The sequence below is a fragment of the Myotis lucifugus genome, unplaced genomic scaffold (assembly GCF_000147115.1).
Source record: "Myotis lucifugus unplaced genomic scaffold, Myoluc2.0 scaffold_129, whole genome shotgun sequence".
NCBI classification, from domain to species: Eukaryota; Metazoa; Chordata; class Mammalia; order Chiroptera; family Vespertilionidae; genus Myotis; species Myotis lucifugus.
In genome coordinates this window covers 354,147-379,166 of record NW_005871177.1, presented here as the reverse complement: position 1 = coordinate 379,166, position 25,020 = coordinate 354,147, and the positions used below count along the sequence as shown (strand labels likewise).

Below are 25,020 nucleotides of genomic sequence, written 5' to 3'. Positions count from 1 at the left end.
AACAGCTTCTTTGGAACCGGGCATATTTGGCCGGCTTGTTTGAAATTTCAAAAATGAGGAAAACGTGAATGAGAAACGTTTGGCCAACATAAAAAAGGTTCTTCCTTTTATCAAATTTACTATACTTTTAAGATTTCAAATTCATTTCTGATAAAAAAAATCAGAAATATTTTACTACTAGAGGCCTGATGCATGTTGTGCACTCGGGGGATGTCTGACTGACGGCTTAAGGCTTAAGCCGTCAGTCAGACATCCTTAGCGCTGCCGTGGAGGCAGGAGAGGCTCCAGCCACTGCTGCTGTGCTCGCCAGCAGTGAGCCCGGCTTCTGGCTGAGTGGCGCTCCCCCTGTGGGAGTGCACTGATCACCAGGGGGCAGCTCCTGCATTGAGTATCTGCCCCCTGGTGGTCAGTGCACGTCATAGTAACTGGTTGTTCCGCCATTCAGTTTATTTGCATATCAGCCTTTTATTATATACTAGTGGCCCGGTGCATGAAATTCGTGCACGGGGAGGGGGGGGGGGGTCCCTCAGCCCAACCTGCACCCTCTCTAATCTAGGATCCCTCAGGGGATGTCCGACTGCCGGTTTAGGCCTGATCCCACCGGCAGTCGGACATCCCTCTCGCAATCCGGGACCTCTGGCTCCTAACCGCTCACCTACCTGCCTGCATGATCACCCCTAACCACTCTGCCTGCCAGCCTGCTCGCCCCCAACTGCCTCCCCCACTGGCCTGCTCACCCCAACTGCCCCCCCCATCAGCCTGCTCACCAACTTCCCCCCCACTGCCGGCCTGCTCATCCCCAACTGCCCCCCACTGCTGACCTGTTCTCCCCAACTGCCCTCCCCTGCTGACCTCATGACCCCCAACTGTCCTCCCCTGCCGGCCTCATGGCCCCCAACTGCCCTTCACGGCCAGCCTCATGGCCCCCAATTTTCCTCCCCAGCTGGCCTCATGGCCCCTAACTGTCCTCCCAGGCCGGCCTTCTCACCCCCAACTGTCCCCCCCTGCTGGCCTGCTTGCCCCCAACTGTCCCTCACTGCCAGCCTGTTCACCCCCAAGTGCCCCCCACCAGCCTGATCACCCCCAACTTCCCTCCCCTTCTGACCTGATCACCCCTAACCCCCTCTGCCTCGGCCCCACCAGCATGGCTTTGTCTGGAAGGGCATCCGGAAGGTCTCTCAGTCTAATTAGCATATTATCCTTTTATTAGTACAGGTGTTGAGTGTTTTTATCATGCAAGGGTGTTGCATTTTATCATGTGCATTTTCTTACTATATTGAGATTATTATATGGTTTTTATCTCTCATTTTACTAAGATGTCATATGACATTGATTTCTGTATGCTCAACAACCTTACATTTCTGGTTAAATCCCACTTGGTTATTACATATTATGCTTTTTGTATGTTGCTAGATATGATTTGTATTACTTTGCAAAGAATTTTTATGTCTACACTTATAAGATACAGGTTAATAGTTTTCTTGTGATGTTTTTGGGATGAAGTTAGTTCTAACCTCAGTAAATGAATTAGGAAGTATTCCCTTCTCTACCAATTTTTGGAAGAGTTTATAAAGAATTATTCTTTAAACATATGTCAGAACTTACCATAAAGCTGTCTGGCCCAGGCTTTTCTTTGTGGAAAATTTTGAATTAGTATCTTAGCCTATTTATAGAGGTTGTTATAAGTCTATTCAGATTTTTTCTTGACTCAGATTGCTAATTGGTGATTTACTAAGAAGTTGTCCATTTCCTCTAGGTTATCTAATTTGTTGGCACACAATGGTTCATAGCATTGCCTTATAACCCTTCTTATTTCTATTAATATGGTAGTAATGTCCTCTATTTCATTCATTATTTTAGTAATGTGAGTCCTCTTTTTGGTCAGGCTAACCAGGTTTATCAATTTTGTTGATTTTTAAAAAAACCAACTTTTTATTTTATTGATTTTTCTAGTTCTTTCCTCTCTAATCTTTAGTACGTGTTTTTTTAGTTTAGTTTGCATGTCTGTTTCTAAATTCTTAATTTCACAGGTTAGGTTAGGTTATTGATTTAAGATCATATTTCTTTTTAAATATAGGTGTTTATACCAATATATTTCCTTCTCAGATTTTTGCTACATCCCATTAACTTTCATATATTATGTTTTCATGTTCATTCATCTCAAAGTATATTCTAAAATCCCTTGTAATTTAATCCTTGACACATTGGTTATTTAGGATTATATTGTTTCATATCTACATATTTATTAATTCATCCCCCACTATGTTTTAAAAATTATTTTTATTCTGTGTATTTACTACCTATCAGAGGTTTCCCCCTTCAAGCATCTAATTTTAAAATTAAATTTTAAAAATAAATAGTATAGAGATTATTCTAAAGAATAGTATGGATATCTATTAGTATTGTCTCATAAAGCAGAACATAGTAAGCATTGACTCGCAAGTGCTTTGCACTTTTTTAAGGTACTATTTTTAAATAGTGCATTTGTTTCTCATCTTGAGAAATGTATTATCATTTTTAGATTGTTTTAACAATTTCACTTAAAATATTATTATTTAAAGATAACTGAGTTTCAGAAAGGCTAAATGACTTAATTTTTTAAAAAACACAAATTTTATAATAATAATTTTGAATTTCAAAATTGCTCTTTTAACTTCAAATTTTTCTATTTAACAAATTCATTATCAACTCTTTCTTAATGAATTTATAGTATTTTAACTTCAATTCATCACTTGGCTATTAAGTAGTGACACCTTCAGGTATTAATAAGGCTCACAGAGCATTTTTTTTCTCCCTCCATAATGTGGTCACCAAATTTTGTAATTGTTTTATGTGTGGATATGGGTGTTTTTTCTGTTTTTGGTACATGTTCTTGTTTTTTTCCCTACTTTCAAGCTATCCCACTGGTGAGATTGCCAGCCTGCTGTGAGTGGTTATTTCTTTTAATTACTCCTTTAACTGAGAGCAACTGAACACACATAACACCAAGAACAACTTGAGTTGTGTTTACAAAAGACTACATAAGTCCAGGTGAAAAGTCATGTCCTTGAGGATAGTGTAAGAACATTATGTGCAGATAAACTTCACAGCAACAATAGATCTTGTTGTTTCTGTCTACTCTGATGTTCTTCATCTTGCTTTCAGTGTGGATAGGCAAGGTTACCATTTTGGAGTCTCACTATTGAATAAGGCTACTGTTGTCTAACTTTTTTTTTAACTGGCAGAAACATATTTACAGAAAGTCTTATTGGTACATAAAAAATGCCAATATATCAAACAGTGGAAGTTGAGTTTCTCAATTTGAAACAATGTTGTGTGTGGTGTATGTATATGGGCAGCGTGGACCTCTACCCATTCCTCTCTCTTATCACTAAAGATAGGGGGTCCATGAGGCTTCCCCACTGAACCCTTAGGTCTACAGCAGTACAGTTAAAAATTACTGAAATAAGATATTATGTTTATTTAAATTCTATTTATAGTTTTTATAATGTATACTATATGAGCAGGAAACAAGCAAAGCAACCCTTTTCACCCACCACCTGACCTGAGCATATACCGTTGTGTAATTGTAAACCACAGTTTTCAAAAGGGCAACTCAAATGTTCCAGAAGCTTTTAAAGTCCCCATAAGCATCATTGCTAATTAATCACTGTCATGTAAAACTTTGCAGGTAAATAGGACCACTAGATAAGAGAAAATATAACCAAATAACATACATACTAGTATTATCACACCTTAAATTTCTAATATAATTAATGTTTACACTTATTGCTTACTCCCCAAAATTTAATCTCCCAAAATATACAAGATGAATTCCATATTAATATTTTCAAGACAATATAAAACAGCCTCTATTTCTCTGCTCAGTCAAGCCACTTAAGGATATGGTTGGATTCAAGGTCTTTTCTCTGCATTTACACCCTAGTATTGGTGTGTATCTCTCAAAGTATCCCCTGTTGTAAATTTTCCTTATTCCAATTCAAATATGGATTAAAAATTACTTATATTTTATCTTTCATGCATTTCACCTAAAACAAAGCTCTAAGAATTAAAAAATCATGAATTTAAAAAACACAGACCCTAAAATTAAGGCCAATATTTTCTCAATATTGCAATATAAATTAATATTTCTCAACTAAAATAAGGTTCATCAAACCTAATACATATATTACTACCTAGACTTATAATGCTATTTGAACCTGTAGATCAATGCAGGTATATAGGGGTACTTGAGGGGAAATGGCCAGACAGAAAACTGAAAAAGAAACTGAAAAAGAGCAAACCATATAAGTTTAGAGAACAGCTTTAAGATTGGTTTTCTTTTTAATCTGAGGAGGCAGTCACTTTTGGGCAGGAGTTCAGAATCTACTATATGTGAACCCAAAATGCAATTAGGACAATTTTTTCCAACAAAATATTAATATAAGACAATCATTCTCATATATTAATAAATTTCAGTCATTCAGTTTTTTTTTTCTAGTAAAATTTGAGAATTTACAACTCTGGCAGCATCAGTCATGTATCTTTTATTCTATTCATTTTAAGTCCACCATGGATATTTAAAAATATTCCTATTGCCTTCAAATCATTCAAGATCCCTTCCATTGCCTACTTGGAGCAACTGACAACCTGCACTGAATTGAGTGTAAACTCTAGTTCTACTCTCATTTGTGAAATATATTCCACGTTAATAAAGTAGCTCTCTAAGCAAAATCGAAGGTGTTGCATTGCAGCTATTCCATTACTCTACTCTTTTGTTTGTATTTTTCTAATCTGGCCACTCCCCACATCTTTCTTATCTGTATATTCTCTTTCCGTCACCAAGATTGTTGAGTCTGCTTTATACTATGAAATTCATTAGGCCCTCAGGATAGCTTTTCATGTTTTCTAATTTTTACCTCAACAGAAGAATTCTTCTCCAAAGATTGCTGAAGAGAATCTCCTGTTCTGATATTTTGCGAGCATTTTGTTTTTTTGGAATTGTAGTGAGAAGCCAAATTTTACCCCCACATGTACCTCCAACCTCAAGTATTGAGTTTCTGCACCTTGGGTGACCTTCCCACTTCCATGCTGTCACAGACATCAGTTTCTGCCTTCTTGCTACAATAAGACCTTTCTTTACTCCCTCAAATATTTCAGATGCTTCTGAAGTTTAGGCCCATTTCCACTTATTCTTTCTCACATGCACTGTGAATGCTGCAGCTTATGTTTAAATTTATTTCAATTTGTTTGCATGCCAATTCCTGAATGATTTTTGTCTGAAGACATATTTACCCACTGTCTATGAGATCATCTTGAAAACTATTAATTTCTCTAGCATAAATCTCTCAACTGCATTAAGAATTGGCATTACATGATAGACACCTCTTGCTATAGAATGGAAACTGACTGACACTTCTGGAAGGTACCAGCAATTCTAGGTTTCAGCCCACTTTGTTATAGAAATCTATTATATTGCTTTCTCCCCATCTCTGGCCAACATCCTATCTAGCTAACATTAAGTATGCACTAACCAGCTTGCCAGCCTTTTCTTTACTAACCCAATGTTCCCATACTAGACTCTGAAAAGACTGAAGGGCATCAATCATTTTGTTTTTATAATATTTATGCAAATATAGGTTGTTTCAAGTAAATTTATTTCAATATCATTTTTGGAAACTCGGCTTATCTTTGCTATTAATTTTCTTGTTAAAAAATAAAGTATAATTAAAATTTTGTTCTATTTTATTTCCTGTTATCCCTCTCCTCTTGGCTACTTCACCTACCTGAAAATTGTTTCCCAGACAGCATGGGAACCATGGGAGCATCTTCAACTATTACCACTTCCTTACTGGAAGTGGGTAGCTGAGTGATTAACCTTTGCATCAGGAAAACTTGGATTCAGATGCTGGCTCTCTCCTGCCCTGACTTATGTGACTGTGGGAAAATTATTTAACTTTTCTGAGTCTTATATATAAAATTATTATCATAATTATTAAATCATAGGATTACTGTTATAATTAAATGAGACAACCAATTGGAAACATATAGGAGAGTCTAAAGTGCCTCTTAGTTTCTTTAATGTAATTAAATGCTGAATTTCTGAATCTCGATCAGATTTAGTAACTAATCTTTGGGTTGTAACTGGGTGTTAATATGAATATTAAAGATACTATCTGGTGATTGGTTATACCTCTGATGGCTGTTGATTCTTTTTACATGATTAGAAGCCACAACCAACAGTGTGACAAAGAAAGAGTTGACCACCAAAAGTGCAACAGTGACAGATCTTCCACTTCCAAATGATGTTTCAACATTACAAAGTTCCCAAAACAAGAGTAAGTATAAGCATGTGTGCTGAAATGTTAACCTAGTGTGTTAAACAGAGTTAGATTTGGAATGTTTTCTAGACCTCTGCTACCAAAGAACCATGCTCCACCCATATTTCCTCATAGTCTCTACCAAATAAGAGAATCATTTGGCAACTTTGCTTTGTATAGTGACACTCTAGCTCCCCATAGCCACAAATGGTCGGATGCCAACGAAGATCAATTCAGTGGTGGGCAGTCACCTGTGATATCATCTGGCACAAAAATGTGAGCCTGGCCAACAAATTAGACAGTTTGATAAAATAGGAAAATTCTTAGAAAACAAATTTCTGAAACTGACTAGATAGGAAGTCTGAAATGACCTAAAACAATGATAAATATTGCATTAGAAATTTAAAATGGTTCCATGAAGAAAGCTCAATACAGGGAGGCTTCACTTGCTAATTCTGTACTTTCAATTTCTTTCAAGAAGTAGAAGAGGGAACAGCACATAAGTAATTATCTGAGGCGAGTGTTATCCTAATACCAAAGCTAGAAAAGAATAAAAGAAAAAGCAAGCCAAGTAAACTACAGACCAAATCCCTCATAAATATAGATACAAATATCCTACTAAAATATTAACAAACCAAATTTAATAACATATAAAAAAGATAAAAATATGAACAAGTAGGATTTATCAACAAGTAGGATTTATCCAGGAATGCAAGATTGGTTTAGCATATTAAAATTAGATACAGAAAAATATTTGACAAAATTACACACACTAATAATTAAATGATACTTTTTCAAAATGATAAAGGACATAAATGAAAAACATACAGCAAACAATATACGTAATAGTGAAAAACAATGTCTTTCTCTTAAGATCTGGGACATAACAAAGATGTCTATTCTCTTCACTTCTGTTCAAAATTATAACCAAAGATTCTAGATAGTACAATAAGGTAGTAGATAGATAGATAGATAGATAGATAGACAGACAGATAGATCCATTCATCCAGATTTGAAATAAGAAAACAAAACAGTTTTTTTAGCAAACTACATCATTATCTATGTAGAAAATCCATAGGGTCCACAAAAATTACACAAATTAGTAAAAAATATTTTATATCACAGGATATAAGATATATATTAGCAATGATGACTCAAAAATAAAATTAAGGAAATAAGGTCATTTACAATTGCATGAGAAACAATGAAGATATATAGGAATAAATTTAACAATATAAGTGAAAGATTTGTACACTGAACTATAAAACATTTCTGTGATCTAATTAAATAGAGAGACGTTACATAATCATACATTAGAAGACTCAATATTTTAAGATAGCAGTTCTCCCCAATTTTATAATTAACATATTCAATAAAATCTCTGTGAAAATCACTGCAAATATAGGGGCAGGGGTTTGTTTTTGTTTTGTTGTATGCTTTTTTATAAATTGATATGCTGATTCTAAAATATATATAGAAATGAAAAAGACCTAGAATAAACAAAATACTTTTCCAAAAAAAAAAACCACGAAGTTGGAAGTCTTATACAAGCCAATTACAAAACTTACTCTAAAGCTATAGTAATCAAGATGGAATGTTATTGAGGTAATGAATATTAATAGTAGCATTATTCATAATAGTCACAATGGAAATAATCCAAATATCCATTGACTGATTAAATGGACTATTCTATTGGATTTTCCATTTGGAGTGGATTTGGAATATTCTAAAACATGGGATATCCATATAATGGGAATAATATTCAGCAATTTAGAAAAGCAAAATACTAATACATGTTATAACACAATGAACCTCAAAAACATTAGACTCAGTGATAGAACCCTTTCCAAAAGCATTATATATCGTGTAGTTCCATTTATATAAAATATCCAGAATGAATGTTTTTATAGGGGAGAAGAGCAGACAAGTGGTTGCCTAAAGCTGAAGGTGGGACTGGGGATTGACTGCTAAAAAGTCTCAAGTGAGGTTCTTGTGTTAACGAAAATGTTCTAAAACTAGATTATAGTGATAGTTGCACAACTTTATAAATTTACTAAAAAGTATTGAGTTGCATGCTTAAAATTAGTTAATTTAGTTTTAAATTTCTTTATAAAGCTTTGTTTAAAAGCTAAAGAGAAGAAAATGTTGACTTAGTCCAATCAAAATTCCTTTCTGTGTCATGTGAACTAGAAAACCCAAAGAAATGAACAAACAAAAATGTGATTATCTGTGGGAACTAAAGCAGCAAGGTTTTAGTAGAGTGAGTGGAGGCAGCCATGGTGATTTCTAGGCATCCCTATGATATAATAAAAAATATTATGAATAAGTAGGGTTGATAGAGCAGAATGGAGATAGTACATGGGGAGATGGAGAAACCTCATGAGCAAGATTAAGTTGTTCATGACAGACAGAGAGAGTAGCAGGACCTAGCACTCCCCTGATTTCTGACAGATTTCCAGTTCTAGTCTACAAATATCTTCATAACGAGCACTTCTCATACCCTGTCCTCCATGATATGAAGGAATCGGTACTTTTATTGAAAATATCCTGACTAGAAAAGCTAGTAATCTGCCCTAACAGCATTACCAGATGCCATTCATTTTAAATAATGTATATATATTTGTACATGTCCATAGTCTTTAACAAGAAGCAGTTTCTAAGTCTTTTCTTGGGAGATGTCTTAGGTCAGTGGTCGGCAAACTCATTAGTCAACAGAGCCAGATATCAACAGTATAACGATTGACATTTCTTTTGAGAGCCAAATTTTTTAAACTTGAGCTATATAGGTAGGTACATTCAACTTTAAATTCAACTTTAAATTCACGGTTTTCATCTTCCGTTTTTCTTTGCTTCTTCTTTGTAGCCATCTCAAACAGGGCACCTAAAAAAATGTTTCATCCTATCTAATAATAGACAAACATGGCAATTGACCATACCTTCGTTACACCTCCCATTGGCTAACCAGCGAGATATGCAAATTAACTGCCAACAAAGATGGCGGCCAGCAGCCACGCAGCTGAAGCGAGCAGGAGGCTTGCTTGCTCCAGTGATGGAGGATTCTAATTATAGTTTCAATTATAGAAGCTAAACAAACTTCAGATACCTGCTTTCAGCAGGCCGTGGCCTCAGAGCTGGAGCGAGCAGGAGCCCGGCTGTCAGCTCCAGTGACGGCAACAAAGTTTCAATTATAGAAGGTAAATAAATCCCAGAATAAAAAAGAAAAGAAAAAAAAAAGAGGCTGGGAGCTTCAGTCGCCAGCCAGCCTGAAAATGGCCCTCAGTCCCTCACCCAGACTGGCCAGGCACCCCAGTGAGGACCCCCACCCTAAAACGGGTGTGGCCAGCCTGAAAACAGCCATCAGCCCCTCATCCAGGCTGGCCAGGCACCCCAGTAGGGACCCTCACCCTGAAGGGGGTGTGACCAGCTGCAAACAGCCATCAGCCCCTCACCCAGGCTGGCCAGGCACCCCAGCGGGACCCCCACCCTGATCCGGACAGCCTTCAGGGCAAACCACCCGGCCCCCACCCCTGCACCAGGCGTCTATCCTATTTAGTAAAAGGGTAATATGCAAACTGACCCTAACAGCAGAAAGACTGGGAATGACTGGTCACTATGACACACACTGACCACCAGGGGGCAGACGCTCAATGCAGGAGCTGCCCTCTGGTGGTCAGTGCGCTCCCACATGGGGGAGCTCTGCTCAGCCACAAGCCAGGCTAACGGCTGCCAGTACAGCAGTGGTGGTGGGAGCCTCTCCTGCCTCCTCAGCAGCGTGAAGGATGTCCGACTGCAGCTTAGGCCTGCTCCCCGCTGGCAAGTGGACATCCCCTGAGGGCAGCTGGGCTGCCAGAGGGATGTCTGATTGCCAGCTTAGGCCCAATGCCCCTGGGAGCAGGCCTAAGCCATCAGGTAGTCATCCCCTGAGGGTCCCGGACTGCGAGAGGGTACAGGCCGAGCTGAGGGACCGCCTCCCGAGTGCACAAATTTTTGTGCACCGGGCCTCTAGTTTTATAATAATAAAGCCACCAACACAAAAGAATTTCAATTCTTAAATTGATGACAAAAATACCTGTAGGATTTGCAGCTGGTTGGAAAAATACAGGTAACTTTATGCTTTGAGTATTTACTTTTGTCACCTGCGTGATTTGCGGACTCGACTAGCACTAACCACTGCTGCTGACTGATTGGCTCACTCAACTCCTGCATGAATGGTGCGCGCCTCCCCCATGCTGTATCCCGTGGCCTGCCTGCACCGCGTGGACCAACACCCCCACTTCTTCTAATGCCACTTCTTCAAAATACACTCGCCCAGGCTGAAAACCGACTTCTGCACATGGGCCACAAATTTTCAATCACACTGTACGTGTGTGCCGGCACGTGGTATTTTGTGGAAGAGCCACACTCAAGGGGCCAAAGAGCCGCATGTGGCTCTCGAGCCGTGGTTTGCCAACAACTGTCTTAGGTGGAAGGAGATGGCAAGTGGAAACTGTGCATATCCAAGGCCCACTCTTGTCTTGAAACACATCAGGAACATCTGGTTTCCCCTTCCCCCTTTTTATTATAATCATCTTAAGCACAACAGAAAGAAGGTTATCTATTAAGACGCTAATTTCACACAATAATTGTGAACTAATAATTTTATTTCATGAGACAGTAACCACAAAGAAGGATTTGAAGAGCAGGGTCATTTCTACTTCACATGAAGAACATTTTTTTAGGTTAATATTTGGCTTCTTATAAGTAGAACCTATCTTGTAGGCAATATATGTATGAAAAGTGCCTTTACCAAACCAAAACCTCATAAACCTCATCTCATAATATGATTGCCCCAAATACAAAAATAAAAATTAACATGCATCTGCTGCAAAATGTGTAACATTTGAGGATTACACTCAATTACTTCTCATGTTGCACTAATACATTCAGTGACTGATGAGGACACTGTCATTCAGGTCCATAGTTTATTCAAATTAGCACTTATACAGAAGTGAGTGGCCAACCCCATGAGTCACTTAAAACTGCTAAATTTACTTTGATTCATGCAGTACAATGCCCTCTGCATCTCAGTTCTAGGGACTACTGTATTCATTTGGCTTCTAAACACAGTTAGAAGTGACCAAGTAGTCTAAAAAAATACACCCACAAAGCCATTTCTTGAAAAATGAAACACCATGGAAAGCAAGATAATGAAATAAGGGTATTTACTGCTGCCCTTTGCATTTGTCATTTGAGTAACCAGTTCTGTACTAAGTCCTTTGGAAATTTTGTTATAAAAAATCATTCCTCCCCAGATTGTTCACATTCCTAAAGGTGCTTCCTACTTAGCATGGACTCCACTGGATAATAGTGAGTTTATACACACTTCCATTTGTGCATTATGACACCAGGAGCTTGCCCAGATTCCTAGTTAGCACCCTTTCCATTTCCACCCCTCACATACACAAACGTTCAGAAATAGTGGAGCCAGCACAGAGAGGCAGAGAGAGAACAAAACAGTCTATTGGTGGGGAGATTTGAACAGATGAAAACTAATTTTCCTCTTAAACATATGGGCAATGAGTCCTTGAATAGTGACTATCAAATAAAGGCACTGTGGGTACCTTATCTCAGGTGCAGGTTTGATTTGGAGTAAAGAAGAGTTAGTGAGGTTTGCTGCTTTACTCCCCAGAAAGACAGAATGTAGGTCAAAATGAAGTTTGTCCTGAAAACAATTCTAATTTTTCTCATTCTTTTAAAGCTCTCTCTCTCTCTCTCTCTCTCTCTCTCTCTCTCTCTCCCTCCCTCCTTGCTTTTCATCACTTTGAATATCTCATGCCAATCTCTTTTGACTGAAATGTTTCTGTTGAGAAACCCAGACAAGAAAAAGCTAAAAAAAAGCTAAAGGAGTGAATTACCACCAAACCAGTATTACAAGAACTGTTAAAAGTCAGAGAAAAACAAATACCATACTATAGTATTTCACTTATATGTGGAATCTAATGAACAAAATAAATTAACAAAAAGTTGTGTGTATTTCTCTTATTTTACTCTTTTATTCTGCCTATAGAATATACATTCCTAGAATCCTAGAATTTTTGATATATAAATCCTCATTAATTCAGTGCTCTGACATTATAATGATGTGGTGGCCCTTTGAATTAATTAATTTATTTATTCCCTAAAGATCCTTTGGAGGGCATCTGTGTGCCATGCCTTGTAGCTTCTGGGGGTGGCCAGCAATCCTCTGTATTCCTTAGTTTGTAAATACATGGCTTTAATCTCTGCCTCTGTCTTCACACGGACTTCTCCTCTGTCTTTGTCTTTTCTTATAAAGACAGTAGAGGCCCGGTGCACAGATTTGTACACCAGTGGGGTCCCTCAGCCTGGCCTGTGGGGATCGGGCCGAAACCAGCCCTGTGCATGGATTCGTCCAGGGCGTGTCTGGCCCATCTCACCCAGTCCTGATCGGGGCTGATTTGGGCCATCTTGCCCAATCCTGATCAGGGCTGATAGGAGCCGGCATGGGAGGGACCTTGGGAGGGCTCCAGGGCGTGTCCAGCCCAGACCACAGCAGCAAGCTAACCTACCGGTCAAGCGTCTGCCCCCTAGTGGTCAGTATGCATCATTGCGACTGGTTGAATAGTCGAACGAACGGTCTGACACTTAGCATATCAGGCTTTTATTATATAGGATGTGTCATTGGATTTAGGGCCCAACCTAATCTAGAAAGATCACTACTGCAAAGACTCTTTTTTTCTAATAAGGTCACATTTACAAGTTTCAGATGCACATATCTTTCCAGGGAGGGAAGGGTTGTCACTGTTTAACCCACTCCAGACCAGATCCTGAATTTATCCTTACTGCACGTAGATTTCAATACATTTGTCATTGTCTATATACAGGGCTACTTTGCTGAGCATTGAGGGTTAATTCAATGGAAATGTCAATCATAGGGGTCCCCACCTTCTGATATCTAAACTGTGGAAGGATTGGGTGTGAAACTCTGTCATGAAACTACAAATCTTCTCTTCCTGAGTTCCTTATTTCTTCTAATGGCTTGAACATATGGCATCCTCTCTGACTCTTCTTTTTTCCTTTCTTGTGCACATACTGATGATTTCTGAGGAAAGAACAGAAAAGAGAAAGGAAGATGGAAGGAAGGAAGCAAAATAAATGCTTTACTCGCTGGAAAATGAGTCATTCAGGTTTCAATAATCAGATTTGAAAGCAGGCACGGTGCACACTGTAAGAGATTGACAGGGAAGAAGAGACTATTCTCCAAAGAGAATCTCCCTTTGGTAAATTCAGACTGGCCAAGGAAAAAACGTGGAATAAGATTTTAGATAGAAGGCAAATTAAGATGGACAAAATGCCAATACATGACTATATTAAGGCAAGTGTTTAGAGAGAAATTCTTGTAAGGATTTTTCCAAGCCAAAGCTTCTGCTATCACAGTATATACACTATTACAGACTTGAAATCTGAAGGGGAAAATCTGGCTGTTGCTAAGTAGAAATGAATAACACGTATAAGTAATCAGTAGGTTATTAAGTAGGAGTTAATTGCATTGTATATAGTAAGTAGTTCCTCATATGTTTCCTTTTGCATAATTTTTATTTGAATATGGAGTTGATTTCTACACAAAAAGCATAGATAATTGTAGACATTTTAGATATATTCCTGGATGAACATGAGAATAGCCTGTTGTCTAAAAAAATTACACAATCCTGCAATTTTTAAGACAACATACCCTTTTCAAAATAAAAATTGTATATTCTAATCATGTCAAGAGGAACTTAGCTTATTGGTTATAAATAATGATTCTGAAGTAAGATTTCTTAGAGTCAAATAATAGCACAACCATTTGTTTATTTAACTTCTCTGTGTCTCAGTTTTCTCATCCATAAAATATTTTATAATGATGTTATGCCCATCTCAGATTCTTGTGAAGAACAAAAGAGATAAAAATAGTGTATGGCAGGTAAACACAATAAATTATAGCTCCTATTAATTATTAACAAAAGCCCAGCATTGTTGGTATTGATGACACCAGTTTCACAAATAAAGAAGCAGGTTCAGAAGATTAAATAACTTGGCCAAGTTTAAATTAAGAAGATGAAATTCAAACCCTCTTTTTCTTGCCTCAAACCCCATAAACTTTACTATACTACCCTTGTTCTCATTGCAGCTATTTTACATAAAGTATCTAAAGGAAGTAGAAAACAACTAGCTTTTAATTGGATGTATCATATGCTTGACAAGTAGGTATTCAATAACTGTAACACCAGAGGTTGACTGAGTGGCTGCTGGCTGACAGACCATAAACCTATGTATGATTCTAACAAGGTTACTGCTCTCCCTGTTGCCCACTATGCCAGACTTAGTCTTGACTTATTCTTGACTGTGTGTGTGTGTGTGTGTGTGTGTGTGTTTCCTTCCCCTCACATTTGTATGGTCCATATTTGTTCTTCCCCTTGTTCTGAGTATAACTATATACAGCTCCCAACTTCTAATTCAAATTCTATACATTCATCCAGGGTCTCTACAAGGTTTTACCTCAATATTTTCCACCGCTTAATGAGAGTTGCCAGATATGTGCACCATCTGCGCTATTATTTATTTATTTAGTACTTTCTTTAAATTGATGCAACTTTTCTTAAATTTGTTTGAAAAAGAAACCGTTATCTTAAATGCAAAACCAGTTTCACTGGCACAGGCAGGAGCTATCAAATCACTATAATGTAAGCAAAATAAAATTAAATTCTAGCTAGATTTTGCAGCTTGCCAAAGGCTCTGAGTTTGAGGCTTGCTTGTCCTTGGTTACAAAAAATAAATCAAATACTTACCTGGGAGGGGAGATCCCATGATTGTGAAGGTGGTTTCCCAAGGCCAGGCTTATCCACTGAACTCCAGATGTGCTGACCCCTATCATTTCCCCAGATGTGGGAAAATCAACTGTATCATTTGTGGTCGTGGGGGATTGTGTGCTCACTTTCTCCTAAAAAAAGAACAAAAAAATCAAGGTAAACCCATGATAGGTATAAATGACATATTTGCATGAAACAAATTTTAAAACTTCCTCATTGAAATCATCAAATAAACTGAAAGCAAAAGTGGAATAACTTTATCATTGAGTGTTTCAATGTTATTTAATGCCACTTTCCAGTACAGCTTATAAAATCTCTCATACAGTGCTATGCATCTCATCCTTTGGAAAACATTAATTTATCTGATCTCCCAGACCCATTATTTCTTTTGTGAACAACTTGATTTATTTATGCCACTTATTTGGGAAGTGTATCATAATGTTTTTTATATGCTACTTAGTTTATATAATTTCTTGTAGACACATGCAAAAGGAATCCTCAAGATAACAAAATCTTAGTTACAAGTCATGGTTCAGCCAAACGAGAAATAATCTCACATACAATGACCTGATCCATGCCATGTATTTGAGAATGATAAAGAAAACTTGAATGGTTTATAGCAAATTATTTTAAGCAAATTATTTTAAATTCTTTATCAGTAAAGAATTATATTTGGGAATAACTATTTATTTTTTCTCCTGGACCTGTTAATGATGTTCTGTGTATAACTATATACAGCTCTGTATAGCTGGAAACACAATATCCTTTGTAAGAGAAGACTATTCAGCAAAGTTATTTGTTGTATTGTTGTTTAAGCTTTCTGTTTTAAAAGCTAATTATTTGAGTTAAAGTTTAGCTTTGTATTAATGAGGATTAAAGTTTAGCAGTTTAGAAGTCCATTTGCATTTCTTAAGACTTCAGTATCATATTAGAAAATCAAACTCAACAAACAGATTGAATTTGCCAACCATCCTAAGCTGCTCATCTTTATTAAACACCTGAATTTGAGAATAGGTCAAAAGGGTGCACTGCACTCATTCGCTATTCAACTTGACTCACTTCCTCTGTAGATCAGATCTTGGCCCTTTCTCAACACACATGTGTATTCTGAAAAGTATAAATAAAAGACAGGAATAATTATAGTTATCTTCACTTTTGGTGAATCCCTATAACTTAGCCATGTTCACAGTATTCACCTCTATTATGCTTTTATAATCATAGAACTGACTTCAAATTTGAAAGTGGTATGCCTATGAAAACACAGTATTTCTTCAGAATAATTCTACTTGCTTTCAGAAAAATAGTACTATTTCAATATTGATTAAATATTTAAGTTTTGCAGAATTGTGTCCTCAGAATAACAATATATTCATTCATATATAAAAATATGGTCATCTTAGAACTCAATATATATCCAAAGATTGAATTGGTAGATGTATTTTTTAAATTCTGCTACACCTTAAAACATAGTTACTTTTATTTTATATAAGTTTTAACAAGTTCTAAAATTATTATACATTCTTGAAGGCTGAAAAAAAAATACACAACTGAAGGTTAGTCAGAAGGTTTTCTCTCATACAAATTTAAACATTTTTCATTCTTAATGCAGTCTATCAGCAAGAAAGGTTATGACCTGATATTAATAGCCAGAGAAACAAAGGGTTTTTGATTGTCTTTGTATTCTAACCCTCTAGCAGCTGATAAATATTTTATCTGCATCTTCCACAAACAGCATTATGCCATGTTCAAAAGTATTTTAACTAGTTTTCAAATGTTGGACTTAATTACATAAGCTTTCCTTTCAGAGTAGTTTAGTGGAAGAAAAGCTGTCTGTTTTAGTAAAAGGAGATGGACACTAGAACCAACAGGCCTGGCTTTTAACCATTGTACCCCCTTAAGAAAGTAGTTTTACTTCTCTCAGAAGATGTTTTCAGGTTTCCAAATGAGTATCTCTCTTGTAGACATCAACAAATAATATATGGCACTGATCATAAGAGTTGCTTTAAAAATGGTAGCTATGATTATCCAACTAGCCATTTTAAATAAAGCATTAATTTTCCATTAAAACTGAATTTAGGTAAGTATAATTAGCCTTAACTGTTAATAATAATAGTAACATTATTATTATTATTATTAATTATTATTATTTCCTCACTTGTTCATTCCATATGTGTGTGTGTTTTTTTACTGGAGATCTATTTTGCCATGTCCTGGTGGTGGGCACTGGAATTGTGGCTTGATTGAAAAACGTAATCTTGGATGGACCTAAAGGGTATTATGCTAAGTAAAATAAGTAGGGCAGAGAAAGACACATTCACTATGATTTAACTTATATGGGGAATCTAATGAAAAAACAAAACAGAAACAGAAAACAAAGTGATGGTTCCTGGAGGAGGGTAAGTGGGGGAGTGGGTGAAAAAGGTGAAGGGCTATAAACTCTCAGTTATAAAACAAATAAATCATGGGATACAATGCACAGCGTAAGGAATATAGTCAATAATGTTGTAATGACTGTATGGTGACATATAGTTACTAGACATATCATGGTGATCACATAGTAATATATATAAATGCCAAATCACTGTTGCACACTGAAAATTATAATATTACATATCAAGTAGACTTTAATTAAAAAATAGAAATCTCCGTCCTCATGGAGTTTACATTCTGACAACAATTTTTTTTAAATAAAGTAAATGTTACTGTAGCAATGAAAGTACTGTTGAGCAAATGAAGCAGAGTGGTGGACTAGTATGAAGGGAAAAGAAGGCAACTTTCAATAAGGTGGTGGGAGGAGACCTCTTTGAGTGGTGATATCTGAGCAGAGTCGTGAAAGGTAGAAGGAAGCCAGTGTTAGCCTGAGAGAACATGAGGTACAGAGGAGAACAAGCCAACAAGCCCGAGGCAGGAAGAGCCCAGTGACTTTGATCTAAACAGGGGCTGACTGGTTGGAGATGAAATGAGGAGCAAGGCAGGGGCCACTCCTGTAAAGACTTGCCAGCTGTAGCAAGACTAGGAAGCCATTGAAGCAGCCAAGTTTAAGTTTAAAAAGGTTTTTCTAGGTGGCCATTATTGCAGATGTCAAAAGGAGAAGTATGGGTTCCAGATGAATAGTAGCCAATTAAGTGGTGAGAGATAGTTGAAATATAACTTGAAGCTAGAGCTGATGGTGGTGAGAAAAAGAAGAGAATCAAAAAAGGCCACTACTTTTTGTCTTGTGCGATGGGGGGCGGGGGGAAGGCGGGGAGAGAGAGGGGGCAATAGTACTATGCATTGAACCAAGGAGGGGGGAGTGTAATTTAAGAATATCAGTCAAGTAAAGGTACAAAGAAAGCAAATGGATACTTTAAACATTTATTATTGGGCTTCTATTTGTTTCAAAAATATTTTCTATATTTTCACATGGCAAGAATTGTTTATGGTGAATATACTCAAAGTTGCTGAAGTGAACTCTATTATTCCCTCAAGTAATCTGACCTGTAGAGAGCTCCTCTGCACTGTATTTACTTTAAAGGAATTCCCTAAATGTCAAAGGTATCTTCCTGAACCTCCCTGAATCTTTCCCAGGTCAAGAATCATATCCTACTAGACACAGACACATGGCAGCCCCACACAGAAAGCACCTGCCAAAGGACCGCGAGTTGTGCTACCTTAATGTATTCAAGATGTGAGATTGTTCTAGACCAGTGATGTTCTAGAGCTCGGCGTGTCAGCATTTTGAAAAGCCCTAACTTAACTCTGGTGCTGTGTCACATGTAGAAATTTTTTGATATTTTCAACCATAGTAAAACAAAGGTGTATATTTTTGATATTTATTTTATATATTTAAATGCCATTTAACAAAGAAAAATCAACCAAAAAAATGAGTTTGCGTGTCACCTCTGACACGCGTGTCATAGGTGTTCTAGACTCTCTAAAGCAGGATTCAGCAAATTGCGGCCTGCAGGCCAAATCCAGTCCTCACCTGTTTTTCTAAGTACGGTTTCATTGTTACGCAGACACACCTATACTTCAGGTATGATGTGTGGCCGCATTCACACTACAGCTGTAAAGTGGGGTCGTTGCTACAGAGACATGGGCTACAAAGCCTAACCTATTTACTAAGTAGCCCTTTAAGTCAAAGCTGACTGACTCCTGCTCTAAAGTATCTTTTAACCATGAAGCCTCATGATCTTATTATCTAAGGGAAAGCAAATCACAGATGAGCTAAGTTCTATATTCATTTACCACTTGAAATAATTATGAGTAGATCTGACACTCAGCATTTCATGTTAGTGATTTTCTTTTCTTTTCTTTCCTTTAAAGCTGAAAATCAGAGTTCAGTCAATACAACAGAAAGGCCAGGTAAGTGAATGTTTTATCCTCTGAGGATGTTTGTGTGTAAAATCCCCAAAACAAGACAAAGTAGGTCAACCAGTTTGAGGGCAGGGTGAAACAGTCCAGGGAAAACATTATATAGCAACTCAGATGTTTATTAGAGCGCAGGTTTAAAAATAAACGCAGGCCAGGGGAACACACAAGAATGTGCCGGAATATTCTGTGGCTTTAGTGAGTGGAACCAGCCCTGGTATGTGGATGAAGCCTGTGGGATTGTCCTCTGACCAGAACCTGCTTTTCCTGGTCTGTTTCTATGGTTGGCATGCCCTCTCCCAGAAGTATAGTGTGTCTATGAGCTGTCTTCTCTGTATTTCCTAACAAAGCCTGGTCCTGGCATACAAAGAGATGATGTTATAAACCACAGTTAACAGCCTAAAATGTTGTCACACCAAGAAGTGCTCATGTTTTGCCATCCTTAGTTTTAAACGGAATGAATTTCAGATGATGGGACAGCAGGAACTGAGAAAGATAACTGGGTAGGGAAAGATGGTAACGTTGAATCTTCCTCTTGTTTTGAAATAAAAAATTATTTGGTGGATTTTTATCTTCTCACATCCTATCTGGTACTTTACTAAATGACAAGTCTCTTAGGTTCTCAATCCTGGTCACCTCTGGTATTTATAAAATGAGAAATATGTGAAATAAATATAGAAGATCATGTAACTTTTTTAAAAAATCAGAAAAGTAAAGCCATGAAAATTTTAAGTGAATCTAATAACATTTTCACAGCAAAGGGCCTAAATAATCATCATAATGTACCTTCTACTTTTAATGTTCAAGGAATTCAAAACTGAAGTGATTATGCTTTTAACTTTTAACTATTTATTTTCTATATATCTCATGAATGAAGAGTTTCTTTTTATATTATTAGTTCTCTGTATCTCATCTCATCACCACGTTTGCATTCTCGTCTCCATTGACATAGTCTGGAAATGCACTCGAAAGAGCACTGGAAACAGCCTAGCAAAACCAAACATACAGCAGTACATCTAGGCAAAGAGCGCGGCTTGGCTTTGCATTTGGTGATGCTGTGCATGTCTGGAGAAGTCCTTCCCTCTGGTCCACAGACTGGCTCTCCTAGAAGAGCTGTAGTGGGGGAACTGGGAAGCTGCGGAAATCCTCAGCTCTTTTTAAGGAGGGACTGAGCATCCTTTCTTTTGTTTAGAAAAGTTCCTTTTGTTTACAAAATGCCATCTTTAGCTATAATTGATTTTTAAATGTAATGAATAGCCCATTTAGAATATTTTAATTTTGAGTTATGGAAACGAATTCTCCTAAAACAGACAATCAAATGAGCCAAGGATTTGAATAGTGGACTAGAAAGAAATGCCACTAATTTCATAAGCCACAAGAAAAGTCAGTCTCAAGTTTCAGATATATGTTGTGGCTAAAGACTAAATCAAGATTCACTAAAAAATAATAATGATAGCATTTATTAACAAGGTATTCATTTAAACCTCTGTTAACAGCTGTAATTGTGTTTATTTATTTAAAAGGTTTGATTATATATATATTATCAAAAATGTTCAAATATCAAATTTGTGAAATATTCACCCATATGATCAAGGACAGGGACATTTAAAAACAATATTTCTTTTTTAGGTAGAAGCTGAGGTATTGTTGTGGGATTGCCTTCTGACCAAATATCAGCCCACAGAATTGTTAATACTGCTTTTTTTAAAAAAATAAATATGAGTTAATATGCATGTGTTTGACTAGATCATACATGTTTATCATATTTGATTTTTTTCATATTATGCATCCAGCTTTAATTTTCTTGAAGAATGATGTTTTTACCACCCCTTTCAAAACCTATTAGTAAGGATCAAGAAACTGATGATTGTTTTATATAGGATCTTTTTTTGGAAATCAAAATAAGTAAGACAACTCTACAGAAAGTGTGAATTATAAGATATTGTACACATATTATGTTTAATATTATCTAATAAAGATAAAAGAAAGGTTGTCGTAGTTATATGGAAATGATTGATACAGGTCTGAAGACATATCCATTCATTTTATTCAATAGTATGCAGTAGACAGCTATAGTTAACAATGCTAAGGATGGAGAAGTCCTGCTCAATGTCTAAAGCATGCAGGGAAGTCCAACTTAAACTGCTCATTGTAACAGACCTGATAAGACTTCAAATTTAGTATGATACCCTGCTAAATATACAGGATAGTATGTTCAGCCAACAAGCACTAACTGAGGCATTCAGTAATATGGAAGCTGCCATTAAGTATTCCCAAGGAAGACTGGTCAGCATCATAAATAATTCTAAAATTCTAGTAGTTGTGTAGGTATAAAATGATAGACAAGTTTCAGATGACCTAATGTTAAGATTGATTGAGGGAAACATTTTTTTCTTTAAGTTGTGGTTGTATTATACATTGAATATGGGAAAAGCAGTTTAAGAACGATGAGGAAAGGGTTTATGAAAAAGTGACCTTCTAGCTGCCAGATTATTCTGCCTATTCATTTTCTGTGAGTTCAGAGTTCCTAAGGAGATGGAAAGACCCACTATAAAGTGATGAAAGGCTGTTTATTACTTAGTGACTTCACGTGGCTATTACAAGTTTAAGCAATGATGGAATTCACTTTTCTTTAGCGTTATCATTTTTCCACAGACTTGTCCTTGTAAATAAACCTCTTTATTTCTTTGATAAAAGACCTCAGCTCTGAAGAAAAATGGACATACATGTTTCAGTGTATTAGGAAAGAAATAAGCCATTTGCCCTTATTTTTGTGGAAAATAAAACTATATTAGTTGAGGTTCTCCAGAGAAACAGAGTAAATAGGATAGATAGATAGATAGATAGATAGATAGATAGATAGATAGATGATAGATAGATAGATAGATAGATAGATAGATAATAGATAGATAGGTGAGTGAGAGATAGATAGATAGATAGATAGATAGATAGATAGATAGATAGATAGATGATATATGATAGATAGATGATGATAGATAGATAGATATAGATAGATAGATAGATAGATAGATAGAAGATAGATAGATAGATAGATAGATAGATAGATAGATAGATAGATACAGATAGATTAATTATAGAGGCTGAGAAGTCCCAAGATCTGCAGTCAGCAAGCTGGACGCCTGAAGACCCAGGAAAGTTGACAGTGTCATTCAGTCTACATGCAAAGGCCTGAGAACCAGGAGACCCAATGGTACCAGTCAGAAAGCCAACAGGTTTGAAATAAAGAAGAGCCAGTATTTCAGTTTGAGTCCAAAGGCAGAGAAAGACCGAAGTCCCAGCTCAAGGGAGTCAGGCAGGAAGAGTTCCTTCTTACTCAAGGGAGGGTCAGCCTTCTTATTCTTGAATTGGATTCAACCAATTAGATGAGAACCTTCATTGGAAGGCAATCAGCTTTACTCAATGACTGATTCAAATGTTAATCTCATCCAAAAACACAATCACAGACACACCCAGAATAATGCTTGACCAAATATCTGGTCATCCCAAGGCCAAGTCAAGTTAACACATAAAACTAATCCTACAGCAGTATTCCTATAGTGACAGGGTTTCATTGTACCTATTTTCTTCACTTTCCTCCATTGTATTTTAGAAGCCCTACTGCATTGTTGATATTAATTTTTTAAATTTTTTTCTTTATTGATTAAGGTATTACATATGTGTCCTTATCCCCCCACTGCTCCCCCCACACTCATGTCCTTACTCCCCTGTTGTCTCTGTCAATTGGTTAGGCTTAAATGCATGCATACAAGTCCTTTGGTTGATCTCTCCCCCTCACCCCCACCCTCCCCTACCTTCCCTCTGAGGTTTGACGATCTGATCGATGATTTTCTGTCTCTGGATCTATTTTTGTTCATCAGATTATGTTGTTCATTATATTCCACAAATGAGTGAGATCATGTGATATTTATCTTTTTCTGACTGGCTTATTTTGCTTAGCATAATGCTCTCCAGTTCCATCCATGCTGATGCAAATGGTAAGAATTCCTTCTTTTTTATCACAGCGTAGTATTCCATTGTGTAGATGTGCCACAGTTTTTTAATCCACTCATCTGTTGATGGGCACTTAGGCTGTTTCCAAATCTTAGCTATGGTGAATTGTGCTGCTATGAACGAAGTGTTCTTCTTTTCAAAAGCCAATGGTCAGGTTTGGTGGTACTTATATCTGTTCTGGCTTCTGATTTTCCATCAAAATTAATATCTATGAACCCCATGGTTCATCCTGTCATATTCGTCCTGTCATATTCACTGTGCTCAGTACCCTGTGCAATTCCAGTGGATTGGTTGCTGATTTCCAGGAATTCATATAATGTGAAGCACGAATCATTCTATGCAGATGATTATTTACCTGAGTATTCTAATGTTGAATGACAGATTATTGACACTATTATTCAGTTAGGATCTACTCAAGCTAAAAATACACCTAAAACCAAAGCAATATCTAGAGGTGTGTTGTTGTTTTTGAACTTGGAAATTTTATGATGCTTGAAAGATTAGTTGAGAATAAGAACTCACTGATGGAATGGGAACTATACCAATATTTATGTGGTAGGGAGCGTCTGCCATAAACTTCCACTTAGGAAATTGTATAAATCTGGCTATGGCTAAGTGGTTTCTCCTCTGGTTCAGAGATCTGCTGAGTCTCTAAGACATGTTCTGCACTGTTCTTGTGTCTCTCCTGTCCACACTGAAAGGCCATAAAAACTCAGTCTCAACTGATTAGCTGCTCAGCATTCATTTTAAGAACCAATATTTTCAACTGTGGGTATCATTATGGGTGTGTGCTCCTCCAATAAGCTCTACAGTGTGTTTTATTTCAATACATTAAGAATATCTGTCTCCTTGTATGCACCTGCATGGTCTGGTTTGGCCTGTTGAAGGAAAGAGGTGTTCAATTTATCTTGAAGGAAAGAATACATTCTTGACAGGGGCCTAAATTGAAATAGATTATATTTCATGTAACAAAAATAAGAGGCTTGTACTTATAACTCATTCCTACTGAAATGCAGCAGCTTAGGCAGCATTGAGCTGCGGTTGACTCCACAGGCGCTAGAGCCTGCACTCAAATCCTGCTTCTGCCACTTACTTGCTGTGTGACCTTGAGCGAATTATCTCTCTATGTTTCACTAAAATGTAAATATTAACAATACAATAATTAAATGAGTTAATATTTGTAAAACACGTAGAATAATGTTTGGCACATAGTATCCAGGGCTTGAAAACAAAATCTCTTTTAATATTTTTACGTCCATATTTTGGATCACTTGCATTCACGTTCTCAGAAAGCATATGGCACAGTGACATACTGAAAAGCTTCTCAGTGGTTTCAGGCCGTACTATCCAAAGTGTGAATCTGAGTTAACATGGTGTATCTATGTTTAGGGAGGGGTGAGAACATTCTAAACCTTTCAGAATGCTGAGAAAAAATGTAATTGATCACTGAGAATGATGCCACTAACAAGTAAGATAACTCAACTCAATCCAAATGCCATATATATATATATATG

General features: G+C 36.9%; 1 protein-coding gene and 1 non-coding gene across 11 annotated transcripts in view; both read left to right on the top strand.

The window, feature by feature from the left end:
* EMCN (endomucin) overlaps window positions 1-25,020 on the top strand; it is a 94,816-nt gene that overhangs the window by 46,966 nt on the left and 22,830 nt on the right. For 8 of the 10 annotated variants that reach the window (XM_023758408.1, XM_023758410.1, XM_023758407.1 and 5 more), the window contains exons 4-5: window positions 6,207-6,317; window positions 19,451-19,489. In XM_023758408.1, coding sequence (XP_023614176.1) covers window positions 6,207-6,317; window positions 19,451-19,489 — 150 coding nt within the window. The remainder of the gene's footprint in view (window positions 1-6,206; window positions 6,318-19,450; window positions 19,490-25,020) is intronic. The other 2 variants (XM_023758409.1, XM_023758405.1) reach the window with 2 other exon arrangements.
* LOC111827087 lies at window positions 15,117-15,279 on the top strand. Its single transcript, XR_002830572.1, has one exon. It is a non-coding gene; the product is annotated as a U1 spliceosomal RNA (small nuclear RNA).